This window comes from Dermochelys coriacea, chromosome 16 (assembly GCF_009764565.3).
Source record: "Dermochelys coriacea isolate rDerCor1 chromosome 16, rDerCor1.pri.v4, whole genome shotgun sequence".
Classification (NCBI taxonomy): domain Eukaryota; kingdom Metazoa; phylum Chordata; order Testudines; family Dermochelyidae; genus Dermochelys; species Dermochelys coriacea.
The window spans coordinates 26053302-26073969 of NC_050083.1; the positions used below are offsets into that span (position 1 = coordinate 26053302).

Consider the following 20668-nt stretch of genomic DNA (forward strand, 5'->3'; position numbering starts at 1 on the left):
AATGATTCTGCAAGAACTCTGAAACGTACTTATGTAGTGCTTTTATACACCAATCATGTCCAGGTGAAACCATAACAACTACATCTATCTTGTTCTGCTCTATTGGGAAGTGGGTGATTCCCCTGTACAGAGATCCTGTTCCACAAATCCTACTGAAATCCTTGCAGCAAAACGTTTTGCAAATGCTTAGTTACCCCATTAATAAGAGAACAATTTGGTCATTGTTAAATATAAAATTAATTTAAAATTGTAACAGTCACTGACCCTGACATCCATATTAGGAGGCTAAGGAAATTTCTAAAGCTGTTTTTAGATGTAATGGGGGAGGGGAGAAACAGCTAATTCTCATTTCCTTTTTTTCCACCGTGCTTGTAATTCAAATTAAGTAATGGATGTTGTGGCTGCTGAGACTGTGGACAAAGTTTCACCTTGAAGTGACACTCACAGTTAACTGGTTTCAGAGTAGCAGCCGTGTTAGTCTGTATTCGCAAAAAGAAAAGGAGTACTTGTGGCACCTTAGAGACTAACAAATTTATTAGAGTATAAGCTTTCGTGAGCTACAGCTCACGAAAGCTTATGCTCTAATAAATTTGTTAGTCTCTAAGGTGCCACAAGTACTCCTTTTCACAGTTAACTGATAGGCTAGTAATGGCAAAAGCTGGAATCTGTTTAGATCTTGAGGGCTTGTAGAATTCAAATCCTTGTGGAACATTTTAGGTGTTAGTCTATTCAGGGCACAGAGTTTTTTCCTCCTTAGAAAACAATCTTTCTCAAGAAAAGCCCTTTAGAAGCTGGCCATGAAGGGGGGATTTGAAAGCAGCCTTCAACTACCTGAAGAGGTGTTCCAAAGAGGATGGAGCTAAGCTGTTCTCAGTAATGACAGATGACAAAACAAGGAGTAATGGTCTCAAGTTGTGGTGGGGGAGGTCTAGGTTGGATATTAGGGAAAACTATTTCACTAGGAGGGTGGTGAAGCACTGAAATGGATTACCTAGGGTGATGGTGGAATCTCCATTCTTAGAGGTTTTTAAGGCCCAACTTGACAAAGCCCTGGCTGGGATGATTTAGTTGATTTTGGTCCTGCTTTGAGCAGTGGGTTGGACTATGACCTCCTAAGGTTTCTTCCACCACTAATCTGATTCTATGGCAGAGAAGTTCCAAACATCTCCAGGTCCCTTCATCTGTATAGCAAACCCCTACAAAGATAGGAGTTCAAACGTGAAACCAGGATATGCTCTGAACTATTTGTGGCATGAATGAGAGAACACACACAAAAGTGACTCTGATATCCTGACATCTCTCATAGTGCCATGGATGGAATTTGTGTGTGTCTGTGGAGAGAACAAAACCCTCCAAACAATGCTACTCGGGACTTTGAGTAATTTGCATTTTTAAAGTTTTTAAAGAATTGGTAAAATGAATGCTTGAGCTGATCACCAGTTGCAGAGTAGATAGTATTACGTAAAACAGAGCTGAACATGGCAATTTTGTAGTTTTGCCTTGTGCAATATGTCTTAAAATTCTTGTAATATATCACAATAATTGTGGTATTGCTTTGTATCATTTGAGAGGATAAAATGAATGAGAATAATAGAACAGTAGAGGGATGGTATTAGCTTAATCCATTTTTAAATACATTTATTAATGTTAAATACAAAACAGTATGAATTCTAATAATTACTAATTTTTGGGGACTCAGTATCTGGCACCTTTAATGTGAATTAAAAGCTCCTGTTGAAATAATAGACATTGATTAAAATATCACCTCTATGAAAGGATATCATAAACCTTGTAAGTGTTATCAGTCAGACAGTAAAACTTCAGCTGTTTTGTAAAAACAGGCCTTTTTAGTCTATTTTTCAGGATGACTAATTTCAGACTTGTGAAGATATAAGATATATTTCAGGCAATATTTATTATTAATTTATTAGTGTGTGTAATTTTAAAGTAATTCAGTGCCAAAATGCATGTTTGTCCCATTAGCACTCAATTAAGGCATCAACAGAAGTTTTCAGTATACAATCCATTTGTCGCATTACAATGTAAACCAATTTCTATATTTGTTTCTTGTGAACACTGTTGCACTATTTTTGGCCGTATTTTTCAGCAGCCCACTGCATGCCATTTGTGTACAGACTTTCTATAACTTTTGTGAATTGTCTCACCCATAATAACCACTGAACTTTTAACCCTTGTGTGGGAGTCTTTAGGTTTTTGGCAAAGTATTTTGTTACCTCAGTCTTGTATCAAGTTGCCGTATTTCAGCTTGTTACATTGATAATGATTGTTTCACTAATTAAATACCTTAATGTAAAAAAATTGTTTAACAAACAAATGCATTTGTTTGTGAATCTGTCAGATTGTTAACAATATCATGTATTGTCAAGAGTAGATTTGAAGTATACAATGAACTAGAATTTCTCACGTCAAGCACATCAAACTGTGCTTTGTTTGTGATTGAACAATAACATAGCTGGACGCTACACTTTATAGTTGCATAAACTACAGTCATTTATAAAGCAGATGTGAAAGGATCAAAATGTGAGGCAAAGAACAAGGAAAATCCTTCCAAACTTCCAGGCTATGTGAGGTTATAATCAGGGCTTTATATAAACAGATAAAATTCTGTAGTCCCTTGTTAAGATCTGTCTGTGCGCAGAAGTAGAGACAAGTCCATGACTTTGGCAGGGTAGCAAGCCTTGTGGATAGGGGGGAAAGTGTTAGACGTGGTATATCTTGACTTTAGTAAGGCTTTTGATACTGTCTTGCATGACCTAGGGAACAACAAACAACAGTGGTATACAGCTTGATAGTATTCATCACCATATATTTTTGACAGTTTCCACGCCCCATTTAGGGCTTATAAGAACATAAAAATGGCCATACTGGCTCATACCAAAGGTCCATCTAGCCCAGTATCCTGTCCACCGACAGTGGCCAATGCCAGGTACCCCAGAGGTAGTGAATCTAACAGGTAATGATCTAGTGATCTCTCTTCTGCCATCCATCTCCACCCTCTGACAAACAGAGGCTAGGAACACCATTCCTTACCCATCCTGGCTAATAGCCATTAATGGACTTAACCTCCATGAATTTATCCAGTTCTCTTTTAAACCCTGTTATAGACCTAGCCTTCACAACCTCCTCAGGCAAAGAGTTCCACAGGTTGACTGTGCACTGAGAGAAGAAGAACTTCCTTTTATTTGTTTTAAACCTGCTACCCATTAATTTCATTTGGTGGCCCCTAGTTCTTATATTATGGGTACAAGTAAATAACTTTTCCTTATTCACTTTCTCCACATCACTCATAATTTTATATACCTCTATCATATCCCCCCTTAGTCTCCTCTTTTTGAAGTTGAAAACTCCTAGCCTCTTTAATCTCTCCTCATATGGGACCCATTCCAAACCTCTAATCATTTTAGTTGCCCTTTTCTGAACCTTTTCTAATGCCAGTATATCTTTTTTGAGTTGAGACGACCACATCTATATGCTGTATTCAAGATGTGGGCATACCATGGATTTATATAAGCACAATAAGATATTCTCCATCTTATTCTCTATCCCTTTTTTAATGATTCCTAACATCCCGTTTGCTTTTTTGACTGCCGCTGCACACTGCGTGGACATCTTCAGAGAACTATCTACGATGACTCCAAGATCTTTCTCCTGATTAGTTGTAGCTAAATTAGCCCCCATCATATTGTACAAATAGTTGGGTTTTTTTTTCCAATGTGCATTACTTTACATTTATCCACATTAAATTTCATTGGCCATTTTGTTGCCCAATCACTTAATTTTGTGAGATCTTTTTGAAGTTCTTCACAGTCTGCTTTGGTCTTAACTATCTTGAGCAGTTTAGTATTGTCTGCAAACTTTACCACCTCATTGTTTACCCCTATCTTCAGATCATTTATGAATAAGTTGAACAGGATTGGTCCTAGGACTGACCCTCCTATTTCCAACCCACCTTCCCCGTTTCTGTTGGTGTCGAGGTTTGGCACTGTTGGCCATTTTGAAAAAAAAATTGGATTCTTTTTTATGTTTGAATGGGGGAAATGTTGCATGCTTGTGCTTTGATGCATTTGGTTGTTTTTTATGAAAAAAAGGTTGAAAGAATAGAGTCAGAGCTTAAAGATTAAAAAAAGAAAGCTTTGGTACAGGAAAAAAGGAAAGAAAGGTTGTTTGGTTAGGTTTAGTAAGGAGAGATTATTTTAAAGGCCTAGTTTGGTATGTTATTAAAGAATAGAAAGAGAACTTAAAGAAAAATAAAGATTTTTGTTTTTAAAGAGTTAGTTTCAAAGAAGAGAGGCAAGTTATTAAAGAAAAGAGATTTTTGATGAGGTTGAGTAAAGAGAGGTATTTTTAAAAGGACTAGTTTGGTATGTTATTGTAAAGAGACTAGCCAGGGCTCATCCCTCTCCGGGACAGTGGGGAGTCACACCGGCTCACTACACACTGTTGATGTTTATGGGGAATTAGTTCTGCCACGGGAGTCTCTCTTGGTGGCCCTTGCGGCAACTGAAATAAGCAAAATGAGCCCAGGCCCTGGGTCGAGGCAGGGCAACAATGAGTCAGGCGCTCAGGCCCTCAGGCAGGGGCCGAGCAGTAGCAGTACAATAGGAGCAATAAGCCTAGGCCCCAAAGAACCTGGGAGAGGGGGAGACTGCCATCCATAAATTGGGTGGCGGGGGGGGACGCAGACCCTCCCACTCCACTGCATCCCAGCCTGGGGCCCTCGCAGCGGCAGAAGACCCGCTGCTGTGTCAGTGGGGATCCTGGCCGCAACACACTGACATGGGCTCTGGCAGTGTTGCAGCCAGACTAGGGTCAGCTGCCCCCGGGCTATTTCCAAACTCCCCCTCGGGTGGTACCGAGGTACCTGGGTCCCGGTGGTGTCCTCAGGGTGTCCGGCACCATGGGTTCCTCGGGGTAGGTGGTTAGAAGCAGCCCCAACAACTCCTCCGGGTAGCTGACGTGGGGCAGGTCCAGCAACTCCTCTGGGTTGCGGGCACGGGACAGGTCGGAGGCATCTGGCCTCCCCAGCAACTGTCTCCCTAGTGAGTATTACCTCAGGGTTAGAACCACAGCCAGTTATTTTATAAAAGTAATTAGTTAAAGTTTTTAACAAATAGAGGTGAAAGGCTTGTAAAGGAATAATCACTTGAAAAAACAAACCTATATGAAGACATAGCCCTTTATTTAACATTTTTACATGTGTTTCAATTAAAAAAAAAAAAAAAAGAAAAAGCACGCAGAAAACACCCCAGAACTTTAGTAACAGCTAGTTTATATTCCCCTTATTCTGTAATCCCATGGATCAAAGAGAAGTTTATTTTCCTCCCCACTTTTTAACAAATCCATGCGAAAGTTATATTAAGCTTCCATTTTTTTTAGGACTTTTAGATTTAAGTATGAATTTTTCTGTTGCATTATCAGAATATCTTTGTTTTTAAATGTTTGCAACCCGTGTGCTGAGACACAGGTACAAGCTCCTGTGTTTGTTTTGGGTCCAGAGATTTTATTAAAATAATACAGCACAGGCACGAGATCTTCCCGTGTATACAGTGGCATTGTAATATTTTCAGTATTATAATCTGCCCATTCTATATGTCTGAACATTTTCTTTATTATCTGGTTAATCTGGTGACTGATTAACTTCCAGAGTTTTCTCTTGGTTACTAAAGGACCCTGTGCCAGGAAAGAGGAAGCCTGTGGCAGTTTGGAGGAGGACCCTGCACGCCCACAGATAAAATTGCATAAATTATAGGTAATCAGCTGCAGTGAGGACACGTACAGCATCTTCTTTGCTTGAGTTAGTCAGGGCTTCTCACTGAGATTCTGGAAGTATATGGGGAGGTTAGGGCTGCAATTTCTGATTTGGTACCTGATCTTTCCCAGCTACATAAAATCTAGTGCTTTGTTTAAAGTACCAGTGACTTGAACCTTGCAATCTGACCTGAACTAGACAGGACCCAACTACAGGTATCAGGTTCAGGTTGGGTCTGAAAACACTCTCGACCCAACACACTCAGGCTTAAGTTGAGTTGTCTCTGACCCCTTGATCCCACAAGTTTGCCCATGGAAAGCTTGCAATTTGAGCACAAACAGCATTTGCTTTGCATTTGCCAATCGTGTGGCTGGGTCCAAGATGCGAACAAGTGTTTTCAAACGTAGTTTATTTGTGACAATGTGATCGTTGTGTCACAGAAACTAATTAAGCCCTATTATAACTACATCCTCAGCACTTTTCAAAGATCATGATGCCTAAATATAAATGTCTACTGTCATAAATATAATGCCTACTGTCATAAATATAAAGGGAAGGGTAAACACCTTTAAAATCCCTCCTGGCCAGAGGAAAAACCCTTTCACCTGTAAAGGGTTAAGAAGCTAGGATAACCTCGCTGGCACCTGACCAATGCGGAGACAATATACTTTCAAAAGCTGGAGGCAGGGAGAAACAAAGCCTCTCTCTCTGACTGTGTGATGCTTTTGCCGGGGACAGAACAGGAATGGAATCTTAGAACTTAGTAAGTAATCTAGCTAGAGATGCATTAGATTCTGATTTCTTTAAATGGCTGAGAGAATAAGCTGTGCTGAATGGAATGGATATTCCTGATTTTGTGTCTTTTTGTAACTTAAGGTTTTGCCTAGAGGGATTCTCTATGTTTTGTATCTAATTACCCTGAAAGGTATTTACCGTCCTGATTTTACAGAGGTGATTCTTTTTACGTTTTTTTCTATTAAAATTCTTTTTAAGAAACTGAATACTTTTTCATTTTTCTTAAGATCCAAGGGTTTGAGTCTGTGGTCACCTATGGAAATTGGTGAGAATTTTTATCAAACCTTCCCCAGGAAAGGGGGTGTAAGATTTGGGAGGATTTGGGGGGGAAAGATGTTTCCAAACGGACTCGTACCCAGTAACTCATGTTAGACATTTGGTGGTGGCAGCGAAAGTCCAAGGGCAAAAGGTAAAATAGTTTGTACCCTGGGGAAGTTTTAAGCTGGTAAAAGTAAGCTTAGGAGGTTTTCATGTAGGTCCCCACATCTGTACCCTAGAGTTCAGAGTGGGGAAGGAACCTTGACATGGTGGCAGAGCGGTGGGATTAACTTGAAATCATTTTGAGATCAATTTGAGATTTTTTGAATCAGAAGCACAGATTGGAAAAGCAAATTTTTTTTCCCTTGGGCTGCTGAAAAGCAGGTTTTTGGCTGAAAGCAGTTAGAGGGTTTTTTTCTCTGCTTTGGGGACAGAGCAGAGACAAAAGAGAATTGTCTTTTGTGAGCTGGAATTTTCTCTACCTAAAGGCAGGGTAGTTAACCTCCTGCAGGGAAATTCACAAATCTTCACAGACCTGAAGTTGTTTTTTACCTAAGAGCAACTAGAGGGGTTTTCTGTCTATTTGCCTGGAGACAAAGGTGTTAATTTTTGGGGTTGGGGGGTTTTTTTAGGATTTTGATTTTTTGAACAAGAAGCACAGATCTTAAAAAGGAATTTTTTTTTCCTTTGGCTGCTGAAAAGCAGGTTTTTGGCTGAAAGCAGTTAGAGGTGGTTTTTTCTCTGCTTCGGGGCCAGAGCAGAGATAAAAGGGAATTGTCTTTTGTGAGCTAGAATTTTCTCTATCTAAAGGCAAGGTAGTTAACCTCCTGCAGGAAAATTCACCAGTCTTCACAGACCTGAAGAAGTTTTTTTTTTTTGTTTTTGTTTTTTACCTAAGAGCAACTAGAGGGGTTTTCTGTCTATTTGCCTGGAGACAAAGGTGTTAGGATTTGGGGGGTTTTTTGGCTTTTTTGTTTTGTTTGTTTGTTTGTTTGTTTGTTTGTTTTTGGATTTTTCTGCAGGCTGACAATCACTATCAGAGAATATAGGCATCATATTACAGCACAAGCCAAGCCAAGTTTTTTTTTGTTTTTCTTTCTAACTCACGGGTGTAAAGTCAGTTAAAAACAGAGAGGTTAGGATGACGGACTCCATGGTTCAATAAAAACTGGAATTAGGCAGATTTGAGGAGGAAAAAAAAAGGAACATGAAAGACTGGTAGAACTCAGAAGGATGGAGATGGAGGAGAAAAAGAGAGGAAGCATGTGGAAGAGGAGAAGGAGACGGCAAAGGCTCAGCAGAATATAACAACAAACCCTAGCAATCCTTCTCCAGGTACCACTTCCCATCCCAGAAAGTTCCCCACCTACAAGGCAGGCGACGATACCGAGGCCTTCTTAGAAAACTTCAAAAGGGCCTGCCTTGGGTACAGCATCTCTACAGACCAATACATGGTAGAGCTGAGACCACAGCTCAGTGGACCCTTAGCTGAGGTGGCGGCTGAAATGTCTAGGGAACACATGAACCAGTATGAACTGTTTAAAACCAAGATGAGAGTCAGAATGGGGCTAACACCCGAGCATTCCCGTTGGCGGTTCAGAGCCCTAAGGTGGAAACCAGACGTGTCATTTACCCAACATGCCTACCACATTGTGAAACATTGGGATGCCTGGATATCAGGAGCAAGTGTTAAATCTCCAGAAGATTTGCCCTTCCTAATGCAAATGGAGCAGTTCTTAGAGGGTGTTCCTAAGGAAATAGAAAGATACATCCTAGCTGGGAAGCACAAAACTGTAATCGAGGCGGGGGAGATTGGAGCTAAATGGGTGAAGGTGGCTGAAAAAAAACAACTGGGGTCGCAGTTGGAGCGGATACCAGAAGGGACAACCTCAGACCACACCCTACTACCGGGGGCAGCCCAAGGCCCCACCTACCCCCCTAAGGAACCCTCCAGCCACCTTATCATCCCGCCACACCGTTCTCTAGCATCCCCCCTTGCCCCAGTGATCCGTCAGCTGGACGATGTTTTAAATGTAACGAGCCGGGGTATGTAAAGGCCAACTGCCCCAAGAACCCCAACAGATTACAGTTCATTCCACCGGAATCACACCAGAGGTCCTCAGGCCCAGATACCTCCAAGATACCCTTGGAGCAGAGGGAAACTGTGCGTGTGGGTGGGAAGAAGGTTACGGCGTGGAGGGACACTGGAGCACAGGTGTTGACTATCCATGCTTCCTTAGTGGACCCCAATTTAATCAACCCAGAGATTCAAGTGATGATTCAACCCTTCAAGTCCAACTCTTTCAATTTGCCTAAAGCCAAGTAGCCTGTCCACTACAAGGGCTGGTCAGGAATGTGGACTTTTGCAGTCTATGATGATTATCCCATCCCCATGCTGTTGGGGGAAGACTTGGCCAATCATGTGAAGTGAGCCAGGAGGGTGGGAATGGTCACCTGCAGCCAGGCTAAACAAGCTGTCACGCCTAGCTCTGTTCTGGAAACTTCTACCAGGACCCGGTCAGAGGTGATGGATCCAGACACCAGGCCAATATCTGCAACAGCAGTAGTGGATCCCGTCACAGAGACCCAGGCAGAGCCAGAACCGGAACCGGCGGAACAACCAGCACCAGAACCATTGCCAGCACTGAATCCAGTACTCGCAACTCCAACACCAGAGGGCCCCACCGAACCTGAACCGGCAGCAGCTGATAACCCTACACAAGAGGCTTCAGCTCAACCGGAGCCTGAACCCCAACTTAGTGCATCAGTGGAGAGTGGTTCACAGTCAACGGAAACAACCCCATCCCCTACATCGCTTCCAGAGGGACCAAACGTAGGTTCACAATCCAATGAGGAACTGATGTCTCCAGCATCAAGGGAACAGTTCCAGACTGAACAGGAAGTAGGTGAAAGCCTCCAGAGAGCTTGGACGGTGGCACGGAGCAACCTACCACCTCTCAGCTCTTCTAATCGATCCAGGTTTGTTGCAGAAAGAGGACTTTTATACAAGGAAACTCTTTCTGGTGGACAGCAGGAAGACTGGCATCCTCAGAGACAGTTGGTAGTTCCAACTAAGTACTGGGTCAAGCTCTTGAGCTTAGCCCATGATCATCCTAGTGGCCATGCTGGGGTGAACAGGACCAAAGACAGTTTGGGGAGGTCATTTAATTGGGAGGGAATGGGCAAAGATGTTTCTACCTATGTCCGGTCTTGTGAGGTATGCCAAAAAGTGGGAAAACCCCAAGACCAGGTCAAAGCCCCTCTCCAGCCATTCCCCATCATTGAAGTTCCATTTCATCAAGTAGCTGTGGACATTCTGGGTCCTTTTCCGAAAAAGACACCCAGAAAAAAGCAGTACATACTGACTTTCATGGATTTTGCCACCCGATGGCAGGAAGCAGTAGCGCTAAGCAACACCAGGGCTAAAAGTGTGTGCCAGGCACTAGCAGACATTTTTGCCAGGGTAGGTTGGCCCTCTGACATCATCACAGATGCAGGAACTAAATTCCTGGCAGGAACTATGGAAAGCTTTTGGGAAGCTCATGGGGTAAATCACTTGGTTGCCATTCCTTACCACCATCAAACAAATGGCCTGGTGGAGAAGTTTAATGGAACTGTGGGGGCCATGATACATAAATTCGTAAATGAGCACTCCAATGATTGGGACCTAGTGTTGCAGCAGTTGCTCTTTAGCTGTACCACATCCTAGTTTAGGGTTTTCACCATTGGAACTTGTATATGGCCGTGAACTTGTATAAAGGCTAAGGGGCCATTACAGCTGGTGAAGCAGCAATGGAGGGGTTTACACCTTCTCCAGGAACTAACATTCTGAAGAAGCAGTTGGAAAAAAGCTGCTAGAGAAGGAGAAGAATAGAGATGCTGAGCTAGGGATGAAATGGAACCCAGGTAGGAGATGAGGTGATAACAGGAGAATAAAACTAGTGGACGGGGAAGTGAGGAGGAAAGAAGAAAAACAGAAAAGGTTTCTGGTCAGGACAAGTAGGAAAAAAATACTTGCTATGTGAGCCAATGCTATTAGAGGTTCCCCTCATCCCCCCATCTCCTGATTGGACACAGGAGGAGCTGACCTGGTCTGTGAGCAACACCAGAAGGGAAGGTCTAATTTGGAAAGGGATCTGGCCTAATCCCAGGCCCACTAGATGGGACACAGAGACTGTGGGGATTGTTCTCTGTTTCCCCCATGCTGGCCAGTGATGAGGTTAGCAGAGTGGACGGCTGGTTTGAGCCTCTAGCAGAAGCGGCCAAACTGAGGGTTGCTGTGAACCTCTGAGGTGAGCAAATCTGCCAAAAAGCGCAGGACCCACCTAGGCAGAGGAGGAACTTTGTCACAATACCTAAAAATTTCTCATTAGGGCTCCAACCCTCTGGAGATATAACTTGTCTTTGATTAAGAATGTTAACAAAGTGCTAAAAGAAGCAGTACTTCAAATGGACCATGAAAAATATATTGCAGGTATTCTCAGAAGCCATTGGAAACACCTTTAAAGGGACAGTTATAGACATTTCTACTTTATAAATCCTAAGGCCCCCATTTGTAAAAGGACAAACTAGTTTAGTAGTAATTTTCAGCATTGAAAACGAGACCTGGAAAAGCAATCCTACTCATGGTAAAAGCTACAGTAAATTAAAAGCATGAGTGAGCCATTATGTGATGCAAATATGTTAAGAATGGTGGCATGATATTGTTAAATGTGTGTGTCTCTCTCCTGCTCTAGTCCCATCATTTTTTTTTCTAAAGAAGCTGAAAATACATTGTACATAATCTCAGCCACTTTCCTTATATTTATGGAAACACAACTTGTTTATGTTATTTATTTAGGGATCAGAGTATTGCTCTACTTCTAGAAATAGGAAGACAAGGTAAAATTCGCAATGTACTTTCCCCAACATAGCTGTTAAGGGCTCCTAATCTTTAAAGGTGGTGGTCTTTAAATAAATATGTTAAATATTTGGTTTTAATATTTTCTTTCTTTAGGCATTGTACTCTGTTATTAGGAAAGTATTGAATTAGAACATAACAAAGACAGTAATATAGCAAAATGACCATTTTGATTTGTGTTGTTTCTAATCCATCCGTTACTCCGGTGAGTTTGACTGCATGGGTTAATTTAAATTCAGTCTATGAACTTTAAAAGTAATTTATCATTTCTTGTTCAAAAAGGAGCATAGAAGGAGGTGGTTTTATTTAATGTTGTAAATTTCCCCTTATGCCGGCAGCCATATGATCTCTGAATTGCTAGCTTTGGCAGCTGACATTTCACAATGTCTCACATTTTCAGACAGTCATTGTTATTTTTGTAAGCAACATGGTGTTTATAAAAATAATGAATTAAAGTTAATAGTCTGTGAATTTAATAAAATTATTAATTTCATAGAAGAATACACTCATAAAATAAAGTTTTTTCTCAAAGTTTTTGGAAAATGGTTTTGTTTTGCCCATGGCTAATTCTCCTATTAATGTTAACTGGATTTGCACTGATGCTATTATGTGAGATTATACCCACAACACCTGTTTAATGAGAACTGGGTTTCTGGAACCCAGTTTATTTCAATCATTTGGGCTAGATTCACAAAGGAATTGAGGCATGTCAGTGCGGAGTGTCACCATCCCTAATTTTTAGGTGCCTAGAAAGTCACTGGAATTCACAAAGCCTAGGTTAGGCATCTTCAATCCCTGGAATAGATGGGAGGAGAGCGGCGCCTCAGAATGGGATTCACAAAAGCCAGCCCAGTAAGCAGCTTCTTGCCTAAACTAGCCCATGGGAGGCGCCAAGCTGAGGGGGATGGGCTAAGCTCTTGGAGATGGGCACAAAATCTGGGCTGCAGGGATCTCCTGCATCCCATCTCCTGGGATTAGATACTACACCATTTGGCAAGAAGCTTGCGCTCTCTTTTTCTGGCCCAGTGATTCTTTTATTTACTCCCGGGGGAATTCTGTGCCACTGTGCATGTGGTGCCAATTTCTTTGCTTCCCCACAGAAAAATGACTTTCTGACAGGGAAGCCACAAGAGCGGTCATGCAACCCTCCCCAACAGTGTGTTTTGGGTGCCCAGGGCAGCCAGCAGAGAGGTAAATCACTGTGGGGCAGGGGACGGGACTGGGGAAGACCTGGCTGATGGCTTCTACCCTGCATCATTCTCAGCTGCTAGTCCCAGCTGGGCTGTGGAGAATGGGACTTCCTCTTCCCTGCATGGCATTTGGGGCCAGGTCAGACCCACCTCCAGATTTCTCCCCCAATGCAGGAAGCTCTGCAAACTCTCCCCGCACTTCCTGCACCCATTTCGCCTCAGCTGCAAGGGGAGTGATCCCTGTACAGAGAGCTGTTCCCCCAACCACCCAACCTGTATGCATCCAGACCCCCTCATACCCAGATCCTCCCACTGAGCCACCCCCATCTCCCTCCGCATTCAGAACTCCCCTGATGAGCCCCACTACCCCAGCACCTGGACCACCCTGATGAGCCACCCGGATTCCCCCCCCCCACTGAGCCCCAACCAGCGGCACCTGGAGTCCAACCCGCCTGCTGAGCTCTATCCACCCAATACCCAGCTTTCCCTGAGCTGAGCCCCAACCACCTTCACCTGGACCCCCCTGCAGAGTCCAATTACCATTGCACCCAGAACCCCCCAACAAGACCCTGTGCATCCAGATCCCCCCATAGCCAGATCCCTACTGAGCTGCCTGCACCCAGAAGAGTCTCAATCCACACCTGTGTCACACCCCAATGGCCCCCCTCCCTCAAGTCCCCTGGGGAGGCAGATCAGTATTGTATGTTGCTAACGCTATTGCAAAGTGTTTTGGGAAGGGTTAAAGGTATAAAAGTAAAATAAAAGGTTCCTTTGCAGGTCTTAGAAGGCTGAGGTGGGAAAGGAAAGGGTTAATTTAAAAATTCAGCTTGGCCTAAAAATAAAAAAGAAAGCTGCTCTGCGCTTAAGGTCAAAAATCAACACAGTCTCTGCCTTGCTCCGCCTGCCAACCACCAAACCTGCAGCTGACTGTAAAAAATAAAAACAAAAGCAAAGCAAGTTGCAGGACTGAGATTACACATTTGCAAAAGTTGGCTGCCCAGTGAGACTCATCAGTCTGCCTTTGTGACCCTGGAGCCAGTGTGTTTGGGAGACAAGCCACAGAAGGCCCGTCTGGACTGTTATACTGAGCATGGGGACCAATGGTCTCTGAAGGGGATGCCCCCAAGACACCCCCAGGGCTTAAAAATCCTCCCAAGAGCAGAAACAAGTTGGAGACTTTGTAGCAGAACCCCTAATGACCTGTGCACAGGACAGACTCCCGTCCATCCCCCACCCCCTTCTTATGGTATACCTCAGGCCTGGCCAACCTGAGGTAGCTTGGGTGTGAGTATGGAAGTGGGTTAGAGCTCGGGCACTAATGCTTTTTCCTTCTTCTAAGTGACATGGACGTGATTCCAGCACTCTCCACTGTTCTTTTATTATTTTCTTAATAAAGCTTTAAAATTTAGTCACATGGTGTGTTCCTGTATCTACCCCACCCCCCCAAACCCTGAATGGTTCTGCGGTCTCAGACTAATCACCTGAAATCTTAGGCAGATTGGTAACAGAAATTTGTCACAGTTTTGGTGGAGAATTGCGGAGGGGGGGAGCCCTGTGGAGCACACCAACTGTTTTGCACTGGGTATTTCATGTTTGCTCTGTCTGGCACTGTTGGTATTTCATGTTGAGGATTCTATGATTAAAGGTGTGCTCCAACCTCACTCATAGCATGACAGAGAACCAGAGGGAGGTTTAGTATTCCTCTCTCCACCCCGGTCAGTGGGGGAAGGGTGCAGGTGGGTCTACCCCTGGTCATAGCAGTACCGGACAATGGGAGGGGAACTTAGCAATTCTCGCTCCAAGGGAATAATCCTCAGTGCGTACACCCCCAGTTGTAGTATGACTGAGTTGAAGAGGAGAACATAGGGTGTCTCGCTCTGCCCGGACAGAGTTGGGGTGTATGTACTCTCGGTGGGATCGGACTGAGTAATATGGAGGGAGGCTTAGCGCCTCTTCCTCTGGCCCCTCAAAGGAGGGGTGAGCATTGTAAGCCCTGGTGCTGGTCAGTGTAAGCAACATGCAATTTCAAGTAATTAAAAGATTTTAAAAGTTGTACTAAGGAATTGTAACAACATGTTCAGGAAACAGAAGGGTACAGCTGTGGACTCGGGAGTCCCACAGTCGTGGGTGATGGCATCAATGACGGATTCAATGCCGGACGTACAGGCATTAGGGAGTGTGGGCACGGTAGCCCAGTTGCCCAGGCAGTTGGCGTCTCGGGAGGCAGGTGAGCCTGATGCCTGATGCAAGCCACGGAGGAGGCAGCAAAGAGGGATGGGATCCTGCTGCCTCTTTCAAAGAGAGGTGAAGACCTCTCCCGGTTGGAGAAGGCTCTCACCAAGGCTCTGTGGCGGAGCTTCGGAAAAGAGTGTAGACTTGGAAGGATTTGTTAGACCTATATGCCAAGTATAAAAAACAGAAGGGTAAAAAACCTAGGGGCAGCTGTGGAATTAATTTAAACTGCAGCAGCCATGTGGTATCAAATGTTGTTAGGACAGCAAGAGGAACTGGGGAGAAGGGAGGTGTATTACAGCTAATGGAAACTGAGCAACTGAAAGCACAAATCACTTACCAGGTGGCAACCCAAGTCTACACCCAGAATAAGTTGCAAACCTTGAAACAGGACTTCCAGGGGGAAAAAAAGCAGAACGCACCTGCCTGGGAGCACTGGCTAAGCAAGTACCAGCCCTTCAAGGACTTGTCAAAGATTTAACCATTCGTGCTCAGCATATTCCCCAATGGCAGTGTGCTCGCCCTGAAAAGAAAATTGAGCAGTTAAAATGTCAGTTGGCCGTGCATTCGGTCCAGATGGCAAGCCTCACAGGGGATGATTTGGGTAACCCTGGTGAGGGCTTTGATTTCTCCCTGTGCGAAGATCCCCAAGGGTGGGTGAATGCTTGTTGCACTCCCATAGCGGCCCTCATTAAGACCGAGGAGAGGTCCAGTTCATAAAGGAAAAATAAGGTTGTATGTACGGCATCCCCACTACAAGAAAAGCACCCCGTGGAGTAATTGTAAAGAGGAAAGGGACCAGGAGGGGTGGCAGCTAATTAAGGAGCCCACCCTCCTTGCTAAATTAGTAATGGAATGAAGCCTGTGCCCAGAAATGGTTCAATGAGAAAAACAGGATCAAACCCAAACAAGCAAACAGGCAGCAAATAAAAAAATTAAAAAACAGGTTAAAAACCTTAAAAAATAAAAAAAAAAATCAGTAAGTACAGGTATAAAAAATTCAAATTCCTAAAATAGTACTTAAAATAATAAAATCTGAGTTAATGAAGGTGTCATTTAAAAAAATAAGCAAATAATTTTAAAAAAAGTAAAAAGTTAACTCTGCAAAGGCTAAAAAAATTAATCAGTTAAACATTGTAAAAATATTTTTTTAAAAATTTCTTGGTTTCTTTGCAGCTATTCTGAAGGAAAATGGGCCTTTTTCCAAAGGAATGTCTGTAAACAATCCAGGTAAAAAAAAATACTGTTCAATTAAAATCATTTGACTATAAACAAGTTAGTCAAATTTGCTAAAAAAAAAAAAAACACTCTTGGTGTTTTGTAGGTTTAAAATTAATTGGTGTTGTTTTAAATAATACCACTAAAATCCATTTGAATCTTCCATTCGAAGTTGCAAAACCAAGAAACACTTTTGCCAGACACAGGTAACTAGTGTTGTTTAACTTTGGTATTTAGCATTCAATCCTGAAGGTAACTCAATGCTTTATAAAATTTAAACTATTTAAAATAAAAACCAAAGTCATGGCTGCAGCAGGGCAATCAAAACCAAAACATTTTTTTAAAAAATGTCATCTGTTTTTTAATAACAAAATAGCAAATAAAAGCTGTAGTAAAAGAGAGAAAGACCGTGCCCCGCACTAAGCCTTAAAATAGCTCTATGTAATCAAACTATCACTTTGCCAAAGGGAGCCACAATAGGTTGTGTTTTCATCTTCAAATCACTGTGTGTCTGCTAAAAATTAAATGTGTTCCTTTTAAGACAGAGTCTCTGAGCTGCTAATGGCTTTAAATCCAAAAGCAAACCAAAAAGCATCTGTGTTAATGCAAATTACCTAACTAATAAAGGTAAAAGCCATGGAAATCTGGCCTGCCTATAAAACAAACACAGGAAAATACGGGGGTAACTCCTCTGTTTTGCCTGCAATCAGCAAAAATATTTATAAAAAAAATAAAATTTAAGCAATCTGCCACTCCTAAAGGGATAAAAACATGTTCTTTTGTCTTTCAAAAAAAAAAAAAAAAACACCAAAAAACAAAAAAAGCTGATATCAGCTGAAAAGCAACCCGAAATACCATGAATCTACTGTCACAATAGAAATTGTGTTTTGTGTTATCTTTTGTTGTTTGTGTTGTTGCTAAGCACTGTTGTGTACCAAATGCTGCAGGAAAACCTCCTCAAGTAGCAGACACCATATTAAAAAAAATTAATTTTAAAGCAAAAATTATAAATACTGTAAACCTACAAATAGTTAAAAATAAATTAAGCTCTTTGTCACAGCCTAATACAAAAACAAATAAAAAAAAATACATACTGCTATAGCTATAAAATGTAATAAAATGTAGATACTTGCTTTGTTCACCTTAAAACACAAAATGTTTTATGGTAATATCAAAAAACACTAAGGTTTTAATTCACTTGCTAAAGCAAAAAAATACTTATCATATATCAAATACTTATGTTTAATACTTATCAATACAAATAAATGCAGTATGTTTTTAGTATAATAAGGCCAGACCTTTTCATGGAGGGAATTGTTATTAAAATCGCACACCAACAGGCTCTGAAGGCAAAAATATAAAAAGTTAGCCCACTACCCATAGTGAACATGGAATCCTTCTGGCTACCCCAGACCTCAAGTCAGTGGGCTGGAGAGGGAGGGAAGCTACTGAACACCAGAGGTTGTACCGAGTGGACTCCTCAAAAGTGGGTGTGCTTATCCTTGCCTGTTGCTCCAAAGCTCTGTAGTAAAGACATTTCCCTAAAATCTTGTATATAAATTAAATTAAATAATAAGTCCAAAGTACTGTATAATGGGCAATGTGTACATGTCAATTCCTAAAAAAAAAAATTTTTTTTAAATAAAAATGTTAGCAACCCGTTAGTAAGCAAATGTAATGTAAATATAGTGTTTACCAATAATCACATTTACTGTTTGCCACAACCAAAATGTCTCAGCTTTGCGCAGTTAAAAAAAAACAATGTAAAACCTGTGAAGCCGTAAAGACCGCTTTAGATAAGGAAAAGGCCAAGCATAAGGGGATTGTCAGTAAAGACCTCTGAAAACGGCAAATTGAAGCCAAGGTAATGTTGCAAAAGCTGGGGAAGGTGGCCCACACTCTGAACGCCAAGTGGGTGGGTCTGTAATCCATTGTAAATCGCATCACCCCGGTAGCGTACAAGCTCCAGCTACCCAGCAAATTAGTAACAAAAATCTGTCACACCTGGCTCCCCCCATTCTATGCTCCTCCACACTTGAATCTTGCCTTGCTGAGCCTGCCTGCCCACAGTTGGTACACCTGGCAAGAAGGGGCAGGACCCTGCAGTGTTTCTGGGACAGGCCCAGTCCTTGTGCTGTGTCAGGGTTGGGTGCAACCTCACCACTGAGTCCATGTCCCAGGGGAGCTGCACAGTGATCTCCAGCCGCTGTGCAGCCAGTGTCCTCTGCTCCTAATGCCATTCTGGAGCCTCCACATTTATTTGACAAATACAATTTGTAGAATTTAAAAATATTGTGTGCAGACTTTTTAAATTTTTGGCACAGAATGCCTTCTGGAGTATTTCTTTATTCACAATGGAACAGAGTCAACAGAAGAAACTGAGGGAGCCCCATATTGGAATGTCTCATAACCCAGTGGCTAAGGCACTCACTTGAGAGGTGACAAGTCCCTTCTCCCTCTCAGGGAGAGAGTTGAACTAGGTGTCTCCCACATTCCAGGTGAATATCCTAACCACTAGGGTTAAAAGTCATGAGGGAGATGGTCTTGCTCTCCCCCTCAATGTTCTGTGTATGCTTGCCTATAGGGGCCCAATGTGGTAGGCATGCTCAGAATTTCTTCAGGCAAGTTAGATAGAGGAATGCTTTTATCTTTCCCCATGTGAATCATTTTGGGGCTTAGGCATCTGGATGCCTGTCATGTGGCTGTGATGCACAGCCAGCCAGCACAGAGCCAGAAATGTAGTTGCCTAGGGAACTTTTATTGCAAACACTTAGGTGCCAAGCAAGTTTAGGCATCTGCAGGGTTCAGTGGCAGCTGAGTAGGTAGGCTGTGAATCCCAATGGAGTGTGCTTTTTGGATTTAGGCACCTAAAGTGCCAGTTAGGCACTTAAGTCCTTTTGTGAATCTAGCCCTCGTTTTCACTAGTTTATAGCCTGCCATAGTATTTTTGTTTCTACTCAGTCAAAAAATGTCTCTGGCATTTTCATTTAAATCTTCAGAAAACTATCGCTATGTTGACCAGTTTGTTTCCATTAACTTTTTAGGATATATATTCAAAAAATCTCATGGAAATAGTACTAAATAAATTCAACATTTATTCACAAAAGCTTATAAATAAATAATTCACATGTAAAGTATAAAATTCTCATCAGAATCAGCAGGACAAACATAACTGGATTTGTGTTGCCAGGTCAAATATTTAAGTTACAGATATATTCTGTAGGGCTTAACTTGGCTGAAATGTAGCTATGTATTGCAAGTCTTGCAATGTCAATCCCTGATTTCAGTAATTAAAGTTATTTTTCTGCCTCACTTTCTATTGCATTTCCTTTTAAAAGCCATTTTAGAAATCCTCCCTGAATGTTCCATGCAACCTAGCACTCCGGTGCCGCTTGACTGGTGTGTAAATAGCTGGCTCCAAAGATCACACACACTTGTTACCAGTATTCCAAACATTCTACATTAGGACTTAGCCATTGCTTGGAAGTAACCCTATCTGGATTCATTTTGTTCCAATTTATCTGGAGGTGAAGCTCTTAAAGCTCAACTCGCTGAGAGCTGCACTAAGTTTAAATAACATTGTGAATTTAAACTGATAAAGGGCTTATTTACATGGCCCTGTTGTACTGGGGTGGAGGGGATGAGTTGCAGCATGCACTAAAGTGTTGCACTGTAACTGCCTCATGTAGACCCTGCGAGTGGTAACTAAAAGATACCTAGTTTGCACTCACAGTGTCCTGTTTGAAACGGGCCTGTGTTAAAACAAACTAGGTACCTTTTAGTTCATGCTAGCAGGATCTACATGGACAAAACCTGATTTTACACAATTCAGATCTAACAATATACTAGTGCATTGGTTCAATACACATGCAAAGGAAAGAGCAACTCCTAATTGATTATCACCACTTTTGTGAAGCCGCTTAGGTTTTCTTTGGAAGTCTACTATCCAGGTCTGATCCTACTTAATTCTAGACCTAGTGAAATCAGTCATCCTTAGGTGTGGATATAGGGTGAAAAGCTATTTAGAGGTCTTGGTGGCAGAAGAGAAATTAGAGGTTGCTGGGAACTAGAGTGGAGTTATTATTCGTGTTTATGACAAGCCCCATCTCGCCTATTCCTGGTCCCTAACTCCTTCCTTAGGATGGGAGAGGCAATGGAGAAGGTAAAAAGGTGCATATCAGAGGGACAGGGAGGGGCAGGAGAGAGAACAAGTCTGGATCCCATCAGTGTTCTGGGCACTGGGATTGGCTAACAACAGTAGATATTTGTATGTAACCCATGAAACATTTGGCCTGGTTAATCCCA

At 42.3% G+C, this 20668-nt stretch overlaps 1 protein-coding gene and 1 long non-coding RNA gene across 3 annotated transcripts in view; one reads left to right on the forward strand and one right to left on the reverse strand.

Annotated features, from left to right (window-relative positions):
* Positions 1 to 1612: 1612 nt before the first annotated feature.
* On the reverse strand, positions 1613 to 5244 carry LOC122456884. The gene is made up of 2 exons (XR_006276042.1): positions 4883 to 5244; positions 1613 to 2774 (listed from the first exon to the last, which is right to left on the reverse strand). It is a non-coding gene; the product is annotated as an uncharacterized LOC122456884 (long non-coding RNA).
* A 56-nt stretch (positions 5245 to 5300) lies between these two features.
* Positions 5301 to 20668, forward strand: part of SLC2A8 (solute carrier family 2 member 8) — a 120993-nt gene continuing 105625 nt past the window's right edge. For both annotated transcript variants that reach the window (XM_043498782.1, XM_043498778.1), the window contains exon 1: positions 5301 to 5360. In XM_043498782.1, the coding sequence (XP_043354717.1) occupies positions 5316 to 5360 (45 nt within the window). In that variant the 5' untranslated portion in view covers positions 5301 to 5315. The remainder of the gene's footprint in view (positions 5361 to 20668) is intronic.